Source organism: Mustelus asterias, unplaced genomic scaffold (genome assembly GCF_964213995.1).
Source record: "Mustelus asterias unplaced genomic scaffold, sMusAst1.hap1.1 HAP1_SCAFFOLD_1353, whole genome shotgun sequence".
NCBI lineage: Eukaryota > Metazoa > Chordata > Chondrichthyes > Carcharhiniformes > Triakidae > Mustelus > Mustelus asterias.
This window is the reverse complement of record NW_027591298.1, coordinates 78,997-96,508: the sequence shown is the minus strand read 5'-3', so window position 1 is coordinate 96,508 and position 17,512 is coordinate 78,997. Positions and strand designations below refer to the sequence as shown.

Genomic DNA, 17,512 nt, shown 5'->3' with positions numbered 1-17,512 from the left:
CCTACCATTAACTGAGTAAGTCCCGCCCTGGTTCAATCTACCACCCTCCCTCCAGGCCCGATCTCTGTCCCTCCCTTTCCCTCCAGGCTCTATCTCTAGATTCTAAGTTCTAGATTCTTCCACAAGAGGAAACATCCTCTCCACATCCATCCTGTCAGTAACCCCCTCAGGATCTGAAAACTTTCCATCGAGCCGCCTCGCGCTCTTCCAAACTCCAGCGGATACAAACCGGACCTCCCCCCACTCCCCTGGTCCTGGTATGCTCTAAGTGGTACTGAACTTGGTACTGCCCCCTCCTTGTCCAGTACTGCTGCCAACGTCCCATGAAGCAGAACCCACTGTGCCCACACCTGTCTCGGAGCCAGGATTGTATCTGTCTCACCTTCATCACCCTCAGGTTGCGGAGAGAGTGTGGGTAAAGTGGGAGACGAGGACATTGGGGAGGGACAGAGATAGGGCTTGGAGGGAAAGGGAGAGAGGGACAGAGATAGGGCCTGGAGGGAAAGGGAGAGAGGGACAGAGATAGGGCCTGGAGGGAAAGGGAGAGAGGGACAGAGATAGGGCCTAAAGGGAAGGGAGAGAGGGACAGAGATAGGTCCTAAAGAGAAAGGGAGAGAGGGACAGAGATAGGGCCTGGAGGGAAAGGGAGGGAGGGACAGAGATAGGATCGGGAGGGAGGGAGGGACAGAGATAGGGCCTGGAGGGAAAGGGAGGGAGGGAGGGACAGAGATAGGATCGGGAGGGAGGGACAGAGATAGGGCCTGGAGGGAAAGGGAGAGAGGGACAGAGATAGGGCCTAAAGGGAAAGGGAGAGAGGGACAGAGATAGGTCCTAAAGAGAAAGGGAGAGAGGGACAGAGATAGGGCCTGGAGGGAAAGGGAGGGAGGGACAGAGATAGGATCGGGAGGGAGGGACAGAGATAGGGCCTGGAGGGAAAGGGAGGGAGGGACAGAGATAGGATCGGGAGGGAGGGACAGAGATAGGGCCTGGAGGGAAAGGGAGGGAGGGACAGAGATAGGATCGGGAGGGAGGGACAGAGATAGGGCCTGGAGGGAAAGGGAGGGAGGGAGGGACAGAGATAGGATCGGGAGGGAGGGAGGGGGGGGGGGGGGGGGGGGAGGGATAGGGAGGGAGGGACAGAGATAGGGCCTAAAGGGAAAGGGAGAGAGGGACAGAGATAGGGCCTGGAGGGAACGAGAGGGAGGGACAGAGATAGGGCCTGGAGGGAAAGGGAGGGAGGGACAGAGATAGGGCCTGGAGGGAACGAGAGGGAGGGACAGAGATAGGGCCTGGAGGGAAAGGGAGGGAGGGACAGAGATAGGGCCTGGAGGGAACGAGAGGGAGGGACAGAGATAGGGCCTGGAGGGAAAGGGAGGGAGGGAGGGACAGAGATAGGGTCGGGAGGGAACGGGAGGGACAGAGATAGGGCCTGGAGGGAACGAGAGGGAGGGACAGAGATAGGGCCTGGAGGGAAAGGGAGGGAGGGAGGGACAGAGATAGGGTCGGGAGGGAACGGGAGGGACAGAGATAGGGCCTGGAAGGGGGGAGGTGGTGACAGAGATAGGGCCTAAAGGGAAAGGGAGAGAGGGACAGAGATAGGATCGGGAGGGAAAGGGAGGGAGGGACAGAGATAGGGCCTGGAGGGAAAGGGAGGGAGGGACAGTGATAGGGCCTGGAGGGAAAGGAAGGGAGGGAGGGACAAAGATAGGGTCTGGAAGGGGGGGGGGAGAGGGAAGGGGGGGGGGAGAGGGAGGGGGGGGGGGGGGAGGGACAGAGATAGGGTCGGGAGGGGGGGAGGGACAGAGATAGGGTCAGGAGGGAGGGAGGGACAGAGATAGGGTCGGGAGGGAGGGAGGGACAGAGATAGGGTCGGGAGGGAGGGAGGGACAGAGATAGGGCCTAAAGGGAAAGGGAGTGAGGGACAGAGATAGGGCCTGGAGGGAAAGGGAGGGAGGGACAGAGATAGGGCCTGGAGGGAAAGGGAGGGAGGGACAGAGATAGGGCCGGGAGTGAGGGACAGAGATAGGGCCTGGAGGGAAAGGGAGGGAGGGACAGAGATAGGGCCTGGAGGGAGGGAGGGACAGAGATAGGGCCTAAAGGGAAAGGGAGGGAGGGACAAAGATAGGGTCTGGAAGGGGGGGGGAGAGGGAGGGGGGGGGGGGAGGGACAGAGATAGGGTCGGGAGGGGGGGAGGGACAGAGATAGGGTCGGGAGGGGGGGAGGGACAGAGATAGGGTCGGGAGGGGGGGAGGGACAGAGATAGGGTCGGGAGGGAGGGAGGGACAGAGATAGGGCCGGGAGGGGGGGAGGGACAGAGATAGGGTCGGGAGGGGGGGAGGGACAGAGATAGGGTCGGGAGGGGGGGAGGGACAGAGATAGGGTCGGGAGGGGGGGAGGGACAGAGATAGGGTCGGGAGGGGGGGAGGGACAGAGATAGGGTCGGGAGGGGGGGAGGGACAGAGATAGGGTCGGGAGGGAGGGAGGGACAGAGATAGGGCCGGGAGGGGGGGAGGGACAGAGATAGGGTCGGGAGGGGGGGAGGGACAGAGATAGGGTCGGGAGGGAGGGAGGGACAGAGATAGGGCCGGGAGGGAGGGAGGGACAGAGATAGGGCCGGGAGGGAGGGAGGGACAGAGATAGGGCCTGAAGGGAGGGAGGGACAGAGATAGGGCCTAAAGGGAAAGGGAGAGAGGGACAGAGATAGGGCCGGGAGGGAGGGAGGGACAGAGATAGGGCCTGGAGGGAGGGAGGGACAGAGATAGGGCCTAAAGGGAAAGGGAGAGAGGGACAGAGATAGGGCCGGGGAGGGAGGGAGGGACAGAGATAGGGCCGGGAGGGAGGGAGGGACAGAGATAGGGCCGGGAGGGGGGGAGGGACAGAGATAGGGTCGGGAGGGGGGGAGGGACAGAGATAGGGTCGGGAGGGAGGGAGGGACAGAGATAGGGCCGGGAGGGGGGGAGGGACAGAGATAGGGTCGGGAGGGGGGGAGGGACAGAGATAGGGCCGGGAGGGAGGGAGGGACAGAGATAGGGCCTAAAGGGAAAGGGAGTGAGGGACAGAGATAGGGCCTGGAGGGAGGGACAGAGATAGGGCCGGGAGGGAGGGACAGAGATAGGGCCGGGAGGGAGGGACAGAGACAGGGCCGGGAGGGAACGGGAGGGAGGGACAGAGATAGGGCCTGGAGGGAGGGACAGAGATAGGGTCGGGAGGGAGGGAGGGACAGAGATAGGGCCTAAAGGGAAAGGGAGAGAGGGACAGAGATAGGATCGGGAGGGAAAGGGAGGGAGGGACAGAGATAGGGCCGGGAGGGAGGGACAGAGATAGGGCCGGGAGGGAGGGACAGAGATAGGGCCTGGAGGGAAAGGGAGGGAGGGACAGAGATAGGGCCTGGAGGGAAAGGGAGGGAGGGACAGAGATAGGGCCTGGAGGGAAAGGGAGAGAGGGAGGGACAAAGATAGGGTCTGGAAGGGGGGGGGAGAGGGAGGGGGGGGGGGGGGAGGGACAGAGATAGGGTCGGGAGGGGGGGAGGGACAGAGATAGGGTCGGGAGGGGGGGAGGGACAGAGATAGGGTCGGGAGGGGGGGAGGGACAGAGATAGGGTCGGGAGGGGGGAGGGACAGAGATAGGGTCGGGAGGGAGGGAGGGACAGAGATAGGGCCGGGAGGGAGGGAGGGACAGAGATAGGGTCGGGAGGGAACGGGAGGGAGGGACAGAGATAGGGCCGGGAGGGAACGGGAGGGAGGGACAGAGATAGGGCCTGGAGGGAGGGACAGAGATAGGGCCTGGAGGGAGGGACAGAGATAGGGCCGGGAGGGAGGGACAGAGATAGGGCCTGGAGGGAGGGACAGAGATAGGGCCGGGAGGGAGGGACAGAGATAGGGCCTGGAGGGAACGGGAGGGAGGGACAGAGATAGGGCCGGGAGGGAACGGGAGGGAGGGACAGAGATAGGGCCGGGAGGGAACGGGAGGGACTTTGGTTCTCGGAGTCAGTCTATCTCACAGTGTTACTGCCACCTCTGATTGCTGGGACAAAGTGGATGGACTGAATGGCTGTGGGAGAGTTGAGTGATTGCTCTGATGAATTCCTCGCTTTGTTTTACAGAGATTCCTCTCCAGCCTCAGCGGGAAAGAGGTGAGAATTATAATGGGGGCTCCCCCGTACCCCTTCCTCAGTCTCCCCACCCTCTCCCTCCTTTCCCCCTCCCTTCCCCCTGCCCTCTTACCCCCTCCCCGTCCATGTCACCAGCTGTTTTTCCTGTTCCAGACCCTCGACCCGGTTCCCACATCAGCGCCGGAAGAAAAGGAAGGAGGCCGAGGATGGCGGATGTGAGGGAGTTCACCAAAGACCCAGTGAGCTTTAAACCGGAGCCAACACCCAGACACGGGTGTAATAAGAACATAAGAACATAAGAAATAGGAGCAGGAGTAGGCCATCTAGCCCCTCGAGCCTGCCCCGCCATTCAATAAGATCATGGCTGATCTGACGTGGATCAGTACCACTTACCCGCCTGATCCCCATAACCCTTAATTCCCTTACCGATCAGGAATCCATCCATCCGCGCTTTAAACATATTCAGCGAGGTAGCCTCCACCACCTCAGTGGGCAGAGAATTCCAGAGATTCACCACCCTCTGGGAGAAGAAGTTCCTCCTCAACTCTGTCTTAAACCGACCCCCCTTTATTTTGAGGCTGTGTCCTCTAGTTTTAACTTCCTTACTAAGTGGAAAGAATCTCTCCGCCTCCACTCTATCCAGCCCCCGCATTATCTTATAAGTCTCCATAAGATCCCCCCTCATCCTTCTAAACTCCAACGAGTACAAACCCAATCTCCTCAGCCTCTCCTCATAATCCAAACCCCTCATCTCCGGTATCAACCTGGTGAACCTTCTCTGCACTCCCTCCAATGCCAATATATCCTTCCTCATATAAGGGGACCAATACTGCACACAGTATTCCAGCTGCGGCCTCACCAATGCCCTGTACAGGTGCATCAAGACATCCCTGCTTTTATATTCTATCCCCCTCGCGATATAGGCCAACATCCCATTTGCCTTCTTGATCACCTGTTGTACCTGCAGACTGGGCTTTTGCGTCTCATGCACAAGGACCCCCAGGTCCCTTTGCACGGTAGCATGTTTTAATTTGTTTCCATTGAGATAGTAATCCCATTTGTTATTATTTCCTCCAAAGTGTATAACCTCGCATTTATCAACGTTATACTCCATTTGCCATATCCTCGCCCACTCACTCAGCCTGTCCAAATCTCTCTGCAGATCTTCTCCGTCCTCCACACGATTCACTTTTCCACTTATCTTTGTGTCGTCTGCAAACTTCGTTACCCTACACTCCGTCCCCTCCTCCAGATCATCTATATAAATGGTAAATAGTTGCGGCCCGAGTACCGATCCCTGCGGCACGCCACTAGTTACCTTCCTCCAACCGGAAAAACACCCATTTATTCCGACTCTTTGCTTCCTGTCGGATAGCCAGTCCCCAATCCACTTTAACACACTACCCCCAACTCCGTGTGCCCTAATCTTCTTCAGCAGCCTTTTATGGGGCACCTTATCAAACGCCTTTTGGAAATCCAAAAACACCGGTTCTCCTCCATCAACCGCCCTAGTCACATCTTCATAAAAATCCAACATGTTCGTCAAGCACGACTTTCCCCTCATGAATCCATGCTGCGTCTGATTGATCGAACCATTTCTATCCAGATGCCCTGCTATCTCCTCTTTAATAATGGATTCCAGCATTTTCCCTACTACAGACGTTAAGCTGACCGGCCTATAGTTACCCGCCTTTTGTCTCCTTCCTTTTTTAAACAGCGGCGTAACATTAGCCGTTTTCCAATCAACCGGCACTACCCCAGAATGCAACGAGTTTTGATAAATAATCACTAACGCATCCACTATTACCTCTGACATTTCTTTCAAGACCCTGGGATGCATTCCATCCGGACCCGGGGACTTGTCCACCTTCAGTCCCATTAGTCTACCCAGCACTGCCTCTCTGGTAACATTAATCGTATTAAGTATTTCTCCTGCTGCCAACCCTCTATCGTTAATATTTGGCAAACTATTTGTGTCCTCCACCGTGAAGACCGACACAAAAAACGTATTTAAAGACTCAGCCATATCCTCATTTCCCACTATTAACTCCCCCCTCTCGTCCTCCAAGGGCCCAACATTCACTCTAGCCACTCTATTCCTTTTTATATATTTATAAAAACTTTTACTATCATTTTTTATATTAATTGCTAGCCTAGCTTCATAGTCTATCCTTCCTTTCTTTATCGCTTTCTTAGTCTCTCTTTGTTGTTTCTTAAATTTTTCCCAATCACTTGTTTCTCCACTATTTTTGGCCACTCTGTACGCAGCTGTTTTTATTTTAATACTCTCCTTTATTTCCTTCGTTATCCACGGCTGGTTCTCCCTTTTCTTACAATCCTTGTTTTTTGCTGAGAACTGAAAAGGATCCCCTTAAAAATCGTCCACTGTTCCTCAGCTATCCTACCTGCCAGCCTGCTCTCCCAGTCTACCTTAGCCAATTCATCCCTCATCCTATCATATTTCCCTCTGTTCAAACAGAGGACACTGGTTTGGGACCAAACTTTCTCCTCTTCCATCTGAATCAGAAATTCGACCATATTGTGGTCACTAGACCCAAGAGGGTCCTTCACAATAAGATCCTTAATTCTACCTACCTCGTTACACAATACCAGATCCAAAATAGCTCGTTCCCTCGTCGGTTCCGTAACATGCTGTTCAAGGAAACTATCCCGACAGCATTCTAAGAACTCTTCCTCCATTCCACCCTTACCGACTTGAGTCTGCCAGTCAATGTGCATGTTGAAGTCCCCCATGATTATTGCCGTTCCGTTTTTACACGCATCCCTTATCTGCTTGTTTATAGCCCTCCCTACCTCAACATTATTATTTGGGGGCCTATATACCACACCTACTAGTGTCTTTCTCCCTCTACTATTCCTCATCTCTACCCATAACGATTCCACGTTTTGTTCCTCAGAGCCTATGTCATCCCTCAGTACTACCCTGATATTATCTCTTATTAATAGCGCGACCCCACCACCTTTTCCTTCCTGTCTATTCTTCCTAAACGCCTGATACCCCTGGATATTCATCTCCCAGTCCTGGTCACCTTTCAGCCACGTTTCTGTAATGGCCACTAGATCGTACCCACTTGCGCTGATTTGCACCATCAACTCATTTACCTTGTTCCGAATGCTTCGTGCATTCAGGCAAAGTGTCCTTATTCCAGCTTTTATCTGGACCCGCTTTGATGAGTCGCGAACACCCTCTCCTCCCTTATCTAAATTACCGCCTTCATTCACTTGCACCCTCTCCTCTACCATTAATTTTGTAATTCCCCTTACCCCTGCATCCTCCCCCCCATCAATTAGTTCCTTGATCCTAGTCAACTCTTCTAGCTCCCCTCCCCCCAACCTATCTAGTTTAAATTCTCCCCAGTAGCCTTAGCCAACCTACCGGCCAGGATATTGGTCCCCCTGTGATTCAAGTTCCACCCGTTTTTTGTATACAGATCACCCCTGCCCCTAAAGAGGTCCCAATGGTCCAGGAACCTGAATCCCTGCCCCCTGCACCAGTCCCTCAGCCACACATTCATCTTCCACTCCATTCCTGCCCTCACCTTCCCGTGGCACAGGCAGTAATCCTGAGATTACTACCTTTGCTTTCCTCTTTCTCAGCTGTCTCCCTAATTCCCTGTACTCCCTTTTCATGACCCCTTCTCCCTTCCTACCCACATCAGCGGTACCAATATGTACCGCTACCTCAGGCTCCTCTCCCTCCCACCTCAGGATTTCCGGGACGTGACTAGCGACATCCTGGATCCCGGCCCCAGGGAGGCAGACCACCATGCGAGAATCCCGCCTACCTCCGCAGAAACGCCTGTCTGTCCCCTTCACCATCGAGTCCCCGATTAATACCGCCTTCCTCCTCTTTTCCTTAGCCCTCTGAGTTACAGGGCTGGACTCCACTGCGGAGACACGGCCACTGCTGCTTCCCCCAGGCGGGCTGTCCCCCCCAGCAGTACTCAAGCAGGAGTACTTGTTGTGCAGGGGCAAATCCACTGGGGTGCTCTCAACCACCCTAGCCTTACCCTTCCTGGCCGTCACCCACTTGGCCTCTTCCCGTGGCCCTGGTGTGACCACCTGATGACAGCTCTTGTCTATCACCTCCTCATTCTCCCTCATCAGCCTAAGATCCTCGAGCTGCAGTTCCAGCTCCCTAACACGGTCCCTCAGGAACCGCAGCTCGACACACCCCTCACAGATGTGGATGTCCGGGAGGCCAGGTGCCTCCAGGATCTCCCACATCCTACACTGGGAACAACACACTGGTTTCACACTCATACTGGACACTTTATGTCAAGTAAGACAGTGAAAAGTTAATAAGAATGTAAGGAAACAAAAACTCACCCCTGCTCGTCCAAGCCCTGTGAGCCAAAGCCCTGACAGCTCACTCAACTTCCCACTCACTCTGCTGCCCGCTACGATGCTGCCCGCTGTATACTTTGGTGCACTTTTAAACCCTCCAAAAACTTCCCCAGGCCTCTCCTGGCCCTACTTCCGGTTTTGAAAAAAACCTCTGATTTTAAACCCAAAATTAACTGAAAAAATAAATATTTAATTAAAGTCAGACTGTAATGGGGTGGGGCTGCAATGTTTTAATAATAGGATGTAATGGGATGTAATGCAGATGGTGGTAAGATATTATAGTGAGGTATTGCAAATGAACTGTAATGGAGAGGGACTTTACTGAGGGAATGTATGGGTTGTAATGGACAGGGAATGTAATGAGGGTGTGTTGGGCTATAATTAGGGATTATATTGGTGAGTAGCTATAATAAGGGGTTTGTTGGACTGTGATGAACAGGGTTTGTAATTAGAGAACAGGGTTTGTAATGCAGAGGGGATGTATTGAGCTATAATGGAGAGAGGCTGCAAAGAAAGTCAACACTGTTGACTGAAATGGAGAGGGACTGTAATGAGGGTGTGATGGGTTTTAATGGGGAGAGACTGCAATGAGGGGCTGTGTTGGTCTGTAATGGAGAAGGACTCTACTGAGTGAATGTGTTGGGTTGTAATAGAGAAGGCCAGTAATGAGGTGATGTGTTCGCTGTAATAGAGTGCAAACATAATGAGTGGTGTGTTTGGCTGTAATGAGGGGGCATGCTGAGCTGTAATGGAAAGGAACTGCAACAAGGGGGTGTAATGGAGGGGGATGATGGTGGCACAGTGGTTAGCGCTGCCGCCTCACAGCACCAGGGACCAGGGTTCAATTCCCAGCTTGGGTCACTGTCTGTGTGGAGTTTGCAAGTTCTCCCCGTGTCTGCGTGGGTTTCCTCCGGGTGCTCCGGTTTCCTCCCACAGTCCGAAAGATGTGTGGGTTAGGTGGATTGGCCATGCTAAATTGCCCCTTCGTGTCAGGGGGACTAGCTAGGGTAAATGCATGGGGTTATGGGGATAGGGTCTGGGTGGGATTGTGGTCGGTGCAGACTTGATGGGCCGAATGGCCTCCTTCTGCATTGTAGGGATTCTATGATAATGAGATGATGCTTTGGGTTGTAATGCAAATGGACTGTAATGAAGAGTGTGTTGGTCTGTAATGGAGAGGGGCTGCAATGAGGGGGTGCATTAGGGTGTAATTGGGAGGGATTGTAATGAAGATTTTGGCAGGCTTTCATGAAGGACGATAATGTGTTGGGTTGCAATGCAAATAGACTGTAATGAGGGGGTGTATTGGTCTGTAATAGTGAGGGACTGAGGGGTGTGTGTGTGTGTTGGGCTGTAGTAAGGGGGAAACTGTAATGAGGTGGTGCGTCAGGCTAATGGAGAGGGACTGTAATGACTGTTAGACTGCAGTGGAGAATGGCTGTAATGAGGGATCTGTTGGACTGTAATGGAGAGGGGCTGTAATGAAGGGAGGTGTTGGGCTGTAATGAAGAGGGTCTGTAATGAGGAGTCTATTGCACTGTAATGAGGGTGTTTGAACGATAATGAAGAAGGTATTGAGGGGTTCTGGCTACCCGGGAGGGGTGATTGTGATGATGGTTTTGTGCCCCCCAGATGCCTACACGATGAAACTGTTTGACCGCAGTGTGGACCTGGCTCAGTTCAATGAGAATACCCCCCTGTACCCAATCTGCCGCGCCTGGATGAGGAACAAACCCAGCCTCCGGGAGGGGGCGCTTACCCCAAGCCCCCAACCACCTGCTGCTGCACTGGAGGACGAGGAGGTGGGATTGGGATGGGGGACGTGGGGGGGGAATTGGGATGAGGCATTGGAGTGGGGGGGAGGGGAGGGGTGTGAGCTGAGATGCTGCGTATGATGGGGAGGTTGCTGGATTATGGGGGGCTGTGGGTGGGGCGGGGGGTATAGGGAGAGCTGGATGGATGGGGCTATGGGTGGTGGGGCTTGGTGTGGTGTCGATTCCCTCCGTGCTGGGGGGGGCTGCGGGCGGTGGCTGCGGGGGTTGTGGGGTGGGGGTTGCGGGCAGTGGGGGGGGGCTGCGGGCGGTTGGGGGGGGTTGTGGGCGGTGGGGGGGGGGCTGCGGGCAGTGGGGGGGGGCTGCGGGCAGTGGGGGGGGGGCTGCGGGCGATGGCTGCGGTGGGGGGGGCTTCGGGCGGTGGGGGGGCTTCGGGCGGTTGGGGGACTGCGGGCGGGGGTTGCGGGCGGTGGGGGGGGGGCTGCGGGCGGTGGCTGCGGTGGGGGGGGGCTTCGGGCGGTTGGGGGGGGCTGCGGGCAGTGGGAGGGGCTACAGGTGTGAGCTGGGGGAGTGTGGGTGAGGCGGGGGATTGGATGTTGGGGGGGTGGGGTATTGAGTGTGGGTGGGAGGGCTGCGGGAGGGCAGGGGAGATGGGGGAGCTGCGGGCGGGGGGGGGAGCTGCGGGCGGGGGGGGGGAGCTGCGGGCGGGCGAGTGGGGGAGCTGCGGGCGGGCGAGCTGCGGGCGGGGGGGGGAGCTGCGGGTGGGGGAGCTGCGGGCGGGTTGATTCTCTCCGTGTGGAAGGCGAGGTGGGATTTGATGCGATTCCGTTTCTCGCAGGTTGCTGATCTGATGAATGGGAAATGTCAGGATGTTTACAAGCTGCCGGAGCCTTCTCCCTGCTCCCTGAATAACCCGGACCAGCCAGGCCGGCTGCGTATCCCATCCCCACTCCCCTCCACTGAGAAACCACTCAACCTCAACATGGTAAATACACGGCGACGGGACGGGGGGGTCTGTGATTCCCCCACACGGGGATGGGACGGGGGGGTCTGTGATTCCCCCACACGGTGACGGGACGGGGGTCTGTGATTCCCCCACACAGTGATGGGACGGGGATCTGTGATTCCCCCACACGGTGATGGGACGGGGGTCTGTGATTCCCCCACACGGTGTTGGGACGGGGGTCTGTGATTCCCCCACACGGTGACGGGACGGGAGTCTGTGATTCCCCCACACGGTGACGGGACGGGGGTCTGTGATTCCCCCACACGGTGACGGGACGGGGGTCTGTGATTCCCCCACACGGTGACGGGACGGGGGTCTGTGATTCCCCCTCACGGTGTTGGGACGGGGGTCTGTGATTCCCCCGCACGGTGACGGGACGGGGGTCTGTGATTCCCCCACACGGTGACGGGACGGGGGTCTGTGATTCCCCCACACGGTGACAGGATGGGGGTCTGTGATTCCCCCGCACGGTGATGGGACGGGGGTCTGTGATTCCCCCACACGGTGACGGGACGGGGGTCTGTGATTCCCCCACACGGTGACAGGATGGGGGTCTGTGATTCCCCCGCACGGTGACGGGACGGGGGTCTGTGATTCCCCCACATGGTGACGGGACGGGGGTCTGTGATTCCCCCACACGGTGACGGGACGGGGGTCTGTGATTCCCCCACACGGTGATGGGACGGGGGGGTCTGTGATTCCCCCACACGGTGACGGGACGGGGGGGTCTGTGATTCCCCCACACGGTGACGGGACGGGGGGGGTCTGTGATTCCCCCACACGGTGAAGGGACGGGGGGTCTGTGATTCCCCCACACGGTGACGGGACGGGGGTCTGTGATTCCCCCACACGGTGATGGGACGGGGGTCTGTGATTCCCCCACACGGTGATGGGACGGGGGTCTGTGATTCCCCCACACGGTGACGGGACGGGGGTCTGTGATTCCCCCACACGGTGATGGGACGGGGGTCTGTGATTCCACCACACGGTGATGGGACGGGGATCTGTGATCCCCCCGCACGGTGTTGGGACGGGGGTCTGTGATCCCCCCGCACGGTGATGGGACGGGGGGTCTGTGATCCCCCGCACGGTGATGGGACGGGGGTCTGTGATTCCCCCACACGGTGATGGGTCTGTAAAGGCACAGTACACTCTTGGGGATGATGTTTTCTTGTCAGTCAGTTTGATTTAGCCTGCATTCACTTCCAGAGCCGGAGCAATGTCCCTGGTGTACCCACCTTGCTCTTCAATCACATGGAGCGCTGGAAGAAGATTCGACACAGGTGAGATCGAAGATTCCAGAGTGCGAATTCCGACACCAGAGACTTGCGCCAATGCCCGAGTTCCCCCAATCCCAAACCCCTTCCCGTTCACTCCCACTGTACACAATCCCAAACCCCTTCCCATTCACTCCCACTGTACACAATCCCAATCCCCTTCCCGTTCACTCCCACTGTACACAATCCCAATCCCGTTCACTCCCACTGTACACAATCCCAATCCCGTTCACTCCCACTGTACACAATCCCAATCCCGTTCACTCCCACTGTACACAATCCCAATCCCCTTCCCGTTCACTCCCACTGTACACAATCCCAATCCCATTCACTCCCACTGTACACAATCCCAATCCCGTTCACTCCCACTGTACACAATCCCAATCCCCTTCCCGTTCACTCCCACTGTACACAATCCCAATCCCCTTCCCGTTCACTCCCACTGTACACAATCCCAATCCCCCTCCCGTTCACTCCCACTGTACACAATCCCAAACCCCTTCCCGTTCACTCCCACTGTACACAATCCCAAACCCCTTCCCGTTCACTCCCACTGTACACAATCCCAAACCCCTTCCCGTTCACTCCCACTGTACACAATCCCAATCCCAATCCCGTTCACTCCCACTGTACACAATCCCAAACCCCTTCCCGTTCACTCCCACTGTACACAATCCCAATCCCGTTCACTCCCACTGTACACAATCCCAATCCCATTCACTCCCACTGTACACAATCCCAATCCCGTTCACTCCCACTGTACACAATCCCAATCCCCTTCCCGTTCACTCCCACTGTACACAATCCCAATCCCCTTCCCGTTCACTCCCACTGTACACAATCCCAAACCCCTTCCCATTCACTCCCACTGTACACAATCCCAATCCCGTTCACTCCCACTGTTCACAATCCCAATCCCGTTCACTCCCACTGTACACAATCCCAATCCCCTTCCCGTTCACTCCCACTGTACACAATCCCAATCCCCTTCCCGTTCACTCCCACTGTACACAATCCCAAACCCCTTCCCGTTCACTCCCACTGTACACAATCCCAATCCCCAAACCCCTTCCCGTTCACTCCCACTGTACACAATCCCAAACCCCTTCCCGTTCACTCCCACTGTACACAATCCCAAACCCCTTCCCGTTCACTCCCACTGTACACAATCCCAATCCCGTTCACTCCCACTGTACACAATCCCAAACCCCTTCCCGTTCACTCCCACTGTACACAATCCCAATCCCCTTCCCGTTCACTCCCACTGTACACAATCCCAATCCCCTTCCCGTTCACTCCCACTGTACACAATCCCAATCCCCTTCCCTTCCACTGTTCACAATCCCAAACCCCTTCCCGTTCACTCCCACTGTACACAATCCCAAACCCTTCCCGTTCACTCCCACTGTACACAATCCCAAACCCCTTCCCGTTCACTCCCACTGTACACAATCCCAATCCCCTTCCCGTTCACTCCCACTGTACACAATCCCAATCCCAATCCCGTTCACTCCCACTGTACACAATCCCAATCCCCTTCCCGTTCACTCCCACTGTACACAATCCCAATCCCCTTCCCGTTCACTCCCACTGTACACAATCTCCTTCCCATTCACTCCCACTGTACACAATCCCAATCCCATTCACTCCCACTGTACACAATCCCAATCCCCTTCCCGTTCACTCCCACTGTACACAATCCCAATCCCCTTCCCGTTCACTCCCACTGTACACAATCCCAATCCCCTTCCCGTTCACTCCCACTGTACACAATCTCCTTCCCGTTCACTCCCACTGTACACAATCCCAATCCCCTTCCCGTTCACTCCCACTGTACACAATCCCAATCCCGTTCACTCCCACTGTACACAATCCCCTTCCCGTTCACTCCCACTGTACACAATCCCCTTCCCGTTCACTCCCACTGTACACAATCCCCTTCCCGTTCACTCCCACTGTGTACAAGGCAGCACATTCCTTTCTTGTAGTGGGAAGGGTGTGGTTGCATGGCGGGCCTGGTTATGTGCTGCAGCTTTGCTGGTTTGAGTTCCCGTTGCTGAGCTGCTGTCTGTTCTTGTTTTCCAGGTGGAAGGAGTCTTCCCACAGAAACCAGCACCGATACACAGAGAGCATGAAGATCCTGAAGGAGATGTTTGAGCGGCAGTGAGGATTCTCTCTCCTCCGGATCAGGGCACACCGCTGTCTGCCCTTACACAGAGACCCCCGGCTGGCACCCTGATCCTTACCCAGCCCTGTATGCACACACGGGTCTACTGAGGCAGCTGTGTTATAGCTTTCCATGCCCCCACCCCACACCCTCACAGTGGCATGTTCAGGGAGCAAGTTACTGGGCTGCCTCTGATTGGGGTGTGACTCTTGGTGACTTTCAGATCCGTGGATTAGCCCCTCGGGCTCCTGTACTGTGGTTCCAGCTTCCCCACCTGCTGTGCCGGCCCATATGGGGGGGTAGGTACACGGCCCCTGCAGTGTTGGGGGTTCAGACTTCGAGAGAACAAGGTTCAAATCAGTCAGTTCAGCATCAGAATCATCCAGCCAATACCCTGTGGAAGCCACATGTTGTCTTGGTGCGTGTTCTGTCAGTGTCTGGATGTACTTGACTGTGGGAAGTATGAACATGTCCATGTATCACTGCACCTGTGCCCATGTGTGTGTGTGTGACTGAATATTTGTCTCTATAGGTCAGTGCGTGTGTTTGGCAGTGTCTGCGTGCACCTATCTGTGCGCACACACGTGTGTCATGTCCGTCTGTATCCTCCCCTCTCCAATTGGCTACACCCGTGTCCCTAGCTGGCTGTGCCAAGGTGTGCCTGTTTTGTCCAGTTTCCCGGTGTGTGTGCGTGTGTGTGCGTGCGCGCGCCACTTTACGTGGTCAGATAATGTGGGTCTGTTCCTCACATTCGGCAGGGATCTGATTGGCCTCGATCTCAAATCCCAGAATGGATTCCGTGTCTTGCCACTCTGAGCTCACTCACTGCGAACTAACTCGCCACAGAAGGATTCCTGCCCCTGGAAAATGGTACTTCTCCCAATGATTTATATCTTTGGGCCCAGAATGGTCCGTGGGTCAGACGTTCGTGTTTGAGACGTAGAGTTGTTGTTTCAGGAAATAAACCTCTCTTTCACTGGGCCGTGAGCACGGTGTGGATTTCTTCATCACCAGCCAAATGGCTCTGATACAATCACCACCTCTACCCCCTAACTCAGCCAGCGTTCCTGATCCCTGGGTTAGAGAGAGGGGAAATCAGCCAGCGTTCCTGCTGCTAATCGCAGTCCAGTGATCCCTGGGTTAGAGAGGAAATCAGTTAATTTTGATCCCCACCAGTACTGTATCCCAGTGTTATACAGCGACAGACCCATCCCCACCAGTACTGATGTCCTGTGGTGTGGTTTACTATGTGTTTGGGTAACAGGGAGGGGGTAGGTCTGGTTTGAGGATGTGCATGAGAATGACTTCAACATACTGTGCAAGTGGATTAGAAACGGATGATAAAGTTTCATTTTTACATCAGTTTCCATCTCCAGTATCCCAAAATTCTTCAGAGGTGATAAATCAGTTTGGTAGTGAGGTTACTGCTATAATGAAGGAAACCCACGCGGACACGGGGAGAATGTGCAGACTCAGTCACCCGAGGCTGGAATCGCACCCAGCTCCCTGGCACTGAAGCAGCAGCGCTGCTTGGAGTTTAGAAGGATGAGGGGGGATCTTATGGAGACTTATAAGATAATGCGGGGGCTGGATAGGGTGGAGGCGGAGAGATTCTTTCCACTTAGTAAGGAAGTTAAAACTAGAGGACACAGCCTCAAAATAAAGGGGGGTCGGTTTAAGACAGAGTTGAGGAGGAACTTCTTCTCCCAGAGGGTGGTGAATCTCTGGAATTCTCTGCCCACTGAGGTGGTGGAGGCTACCTCGCTGAATATGTTTAAAGCGCGGATGGATGGATTCCTGATCGGTAAGGGAATTAAGGGTTATGGGGATCAGGCGGGTAAGTGGTACTGATCCACGTCAGATCAGCCATGATCTTATTGAATGGCGGGGCAGGCTCGAGGGGCTAGATGGCCTACTCCTGCTCCTATTTCTTATGTTCTTATGTTCTAACCACTGTGCCCCCGGGAATCGAACCCAGGACCCTGGCGCTGTGAGGCAGCAGTGCTAACCACTGTGCCACCGGGAATCAAACCCGGGACCCTGGCACTGTGAGGCAGCAGTGCTAACCACTGTGTCACCGTGCCCCTGGGAATGGAACCCGGGTCCCTGGCACTGTGAGGCAGCTGCGCTAACCACTGTGTCACCGTGCCCCCGGGAATCGAACCCGGGTCCCTGGCACTGTGAGGCAGCAGCGCTAACCACTGTGTCACCGTGCCCCTGGGAATGGAACCCGGGTCCCTGGCGCTGTGAGGCAGCAGTGCTAACCACTGTGTCACCGTGCCCCCGGGAATCGAACCCGGGTCCCTGGCACTGTGAGGCAGCAGCGCTAACCACTGTGTCACCGTGCCCCTGGGAATGGAACCCGGGTCCCTGGCGCTGTGAGGCAGCAGCGCTAACCACTGTGTCACCGTGCCCCCGGGAATCGAACCCGGGTCCCTGGCGCTGTGAGGCAGCAGCGCTAACCACTGTGTCACCGTGCCCCCGGGAATCGAACCCGGGTCCCTGGCGCTGTGAGGCAGCAGCGCTAACCACTGTGTCACCGTGCCCCCGGGAATCGAACCCGGGTCCCTGGCGCTGTGAGGCAGCAGCGCTAACCACTGTGTCACCGTGCCCCCGGGAATCGAACCCGGGTCCCTGGCGCCGTGAGGCAGCAGCGCTAACCACTGTGTCACCGTGCCCCCGGGAATCGAACCCGGGTCCCTGGCGCTGTGAGGCAGCAGCGCTAACCACTGTGTCACCGTGCCCCCGGGAATGGAACCCGGGTCCCTGGCGCTGTGAGGCAGCAGCGCTAACCACTGTGTCACCGTGCCC

The 17,512-nt window shown here is 56.2% G+C and overlaps 1 protein-coding gene across 1 annotated transcript; it reads left to right on the top strand.

Annotated features, from left to right (window-relative positions):
- The first annotated feature begins 4,105 nt into the window (after window positions 1-4,105).
- Window positions 4,106-16,063, top strand: LOC144488177 (protein lin-37 homolog). The gene is made up of 6 exons (XM_078206202.1): window positions 4,106-4,132; window positions 4,265-4,350; window positions 10,112-10,281; window positions 11,090-11,236; window positions 12,467-12,540; window positions 14,620-16,063. The coding sequence occupies exons 3-6, from the start codon at window positions 10,123-10,125 to the stop codon at window positions 14,699-14,701; spliced, it is 462 nt and encodes a 153-aa protein (XP_078062328.1). The 5' UTR covers window positions 4,106-4,132; window positions 4,265-4,350; window positions 10,112-10,122; the 3' UTR covers window positions 14,702-16,063.
- The last annotated feature ends 1,449 nt before the right edge of the window (window positions 16,064-17,512 follow it).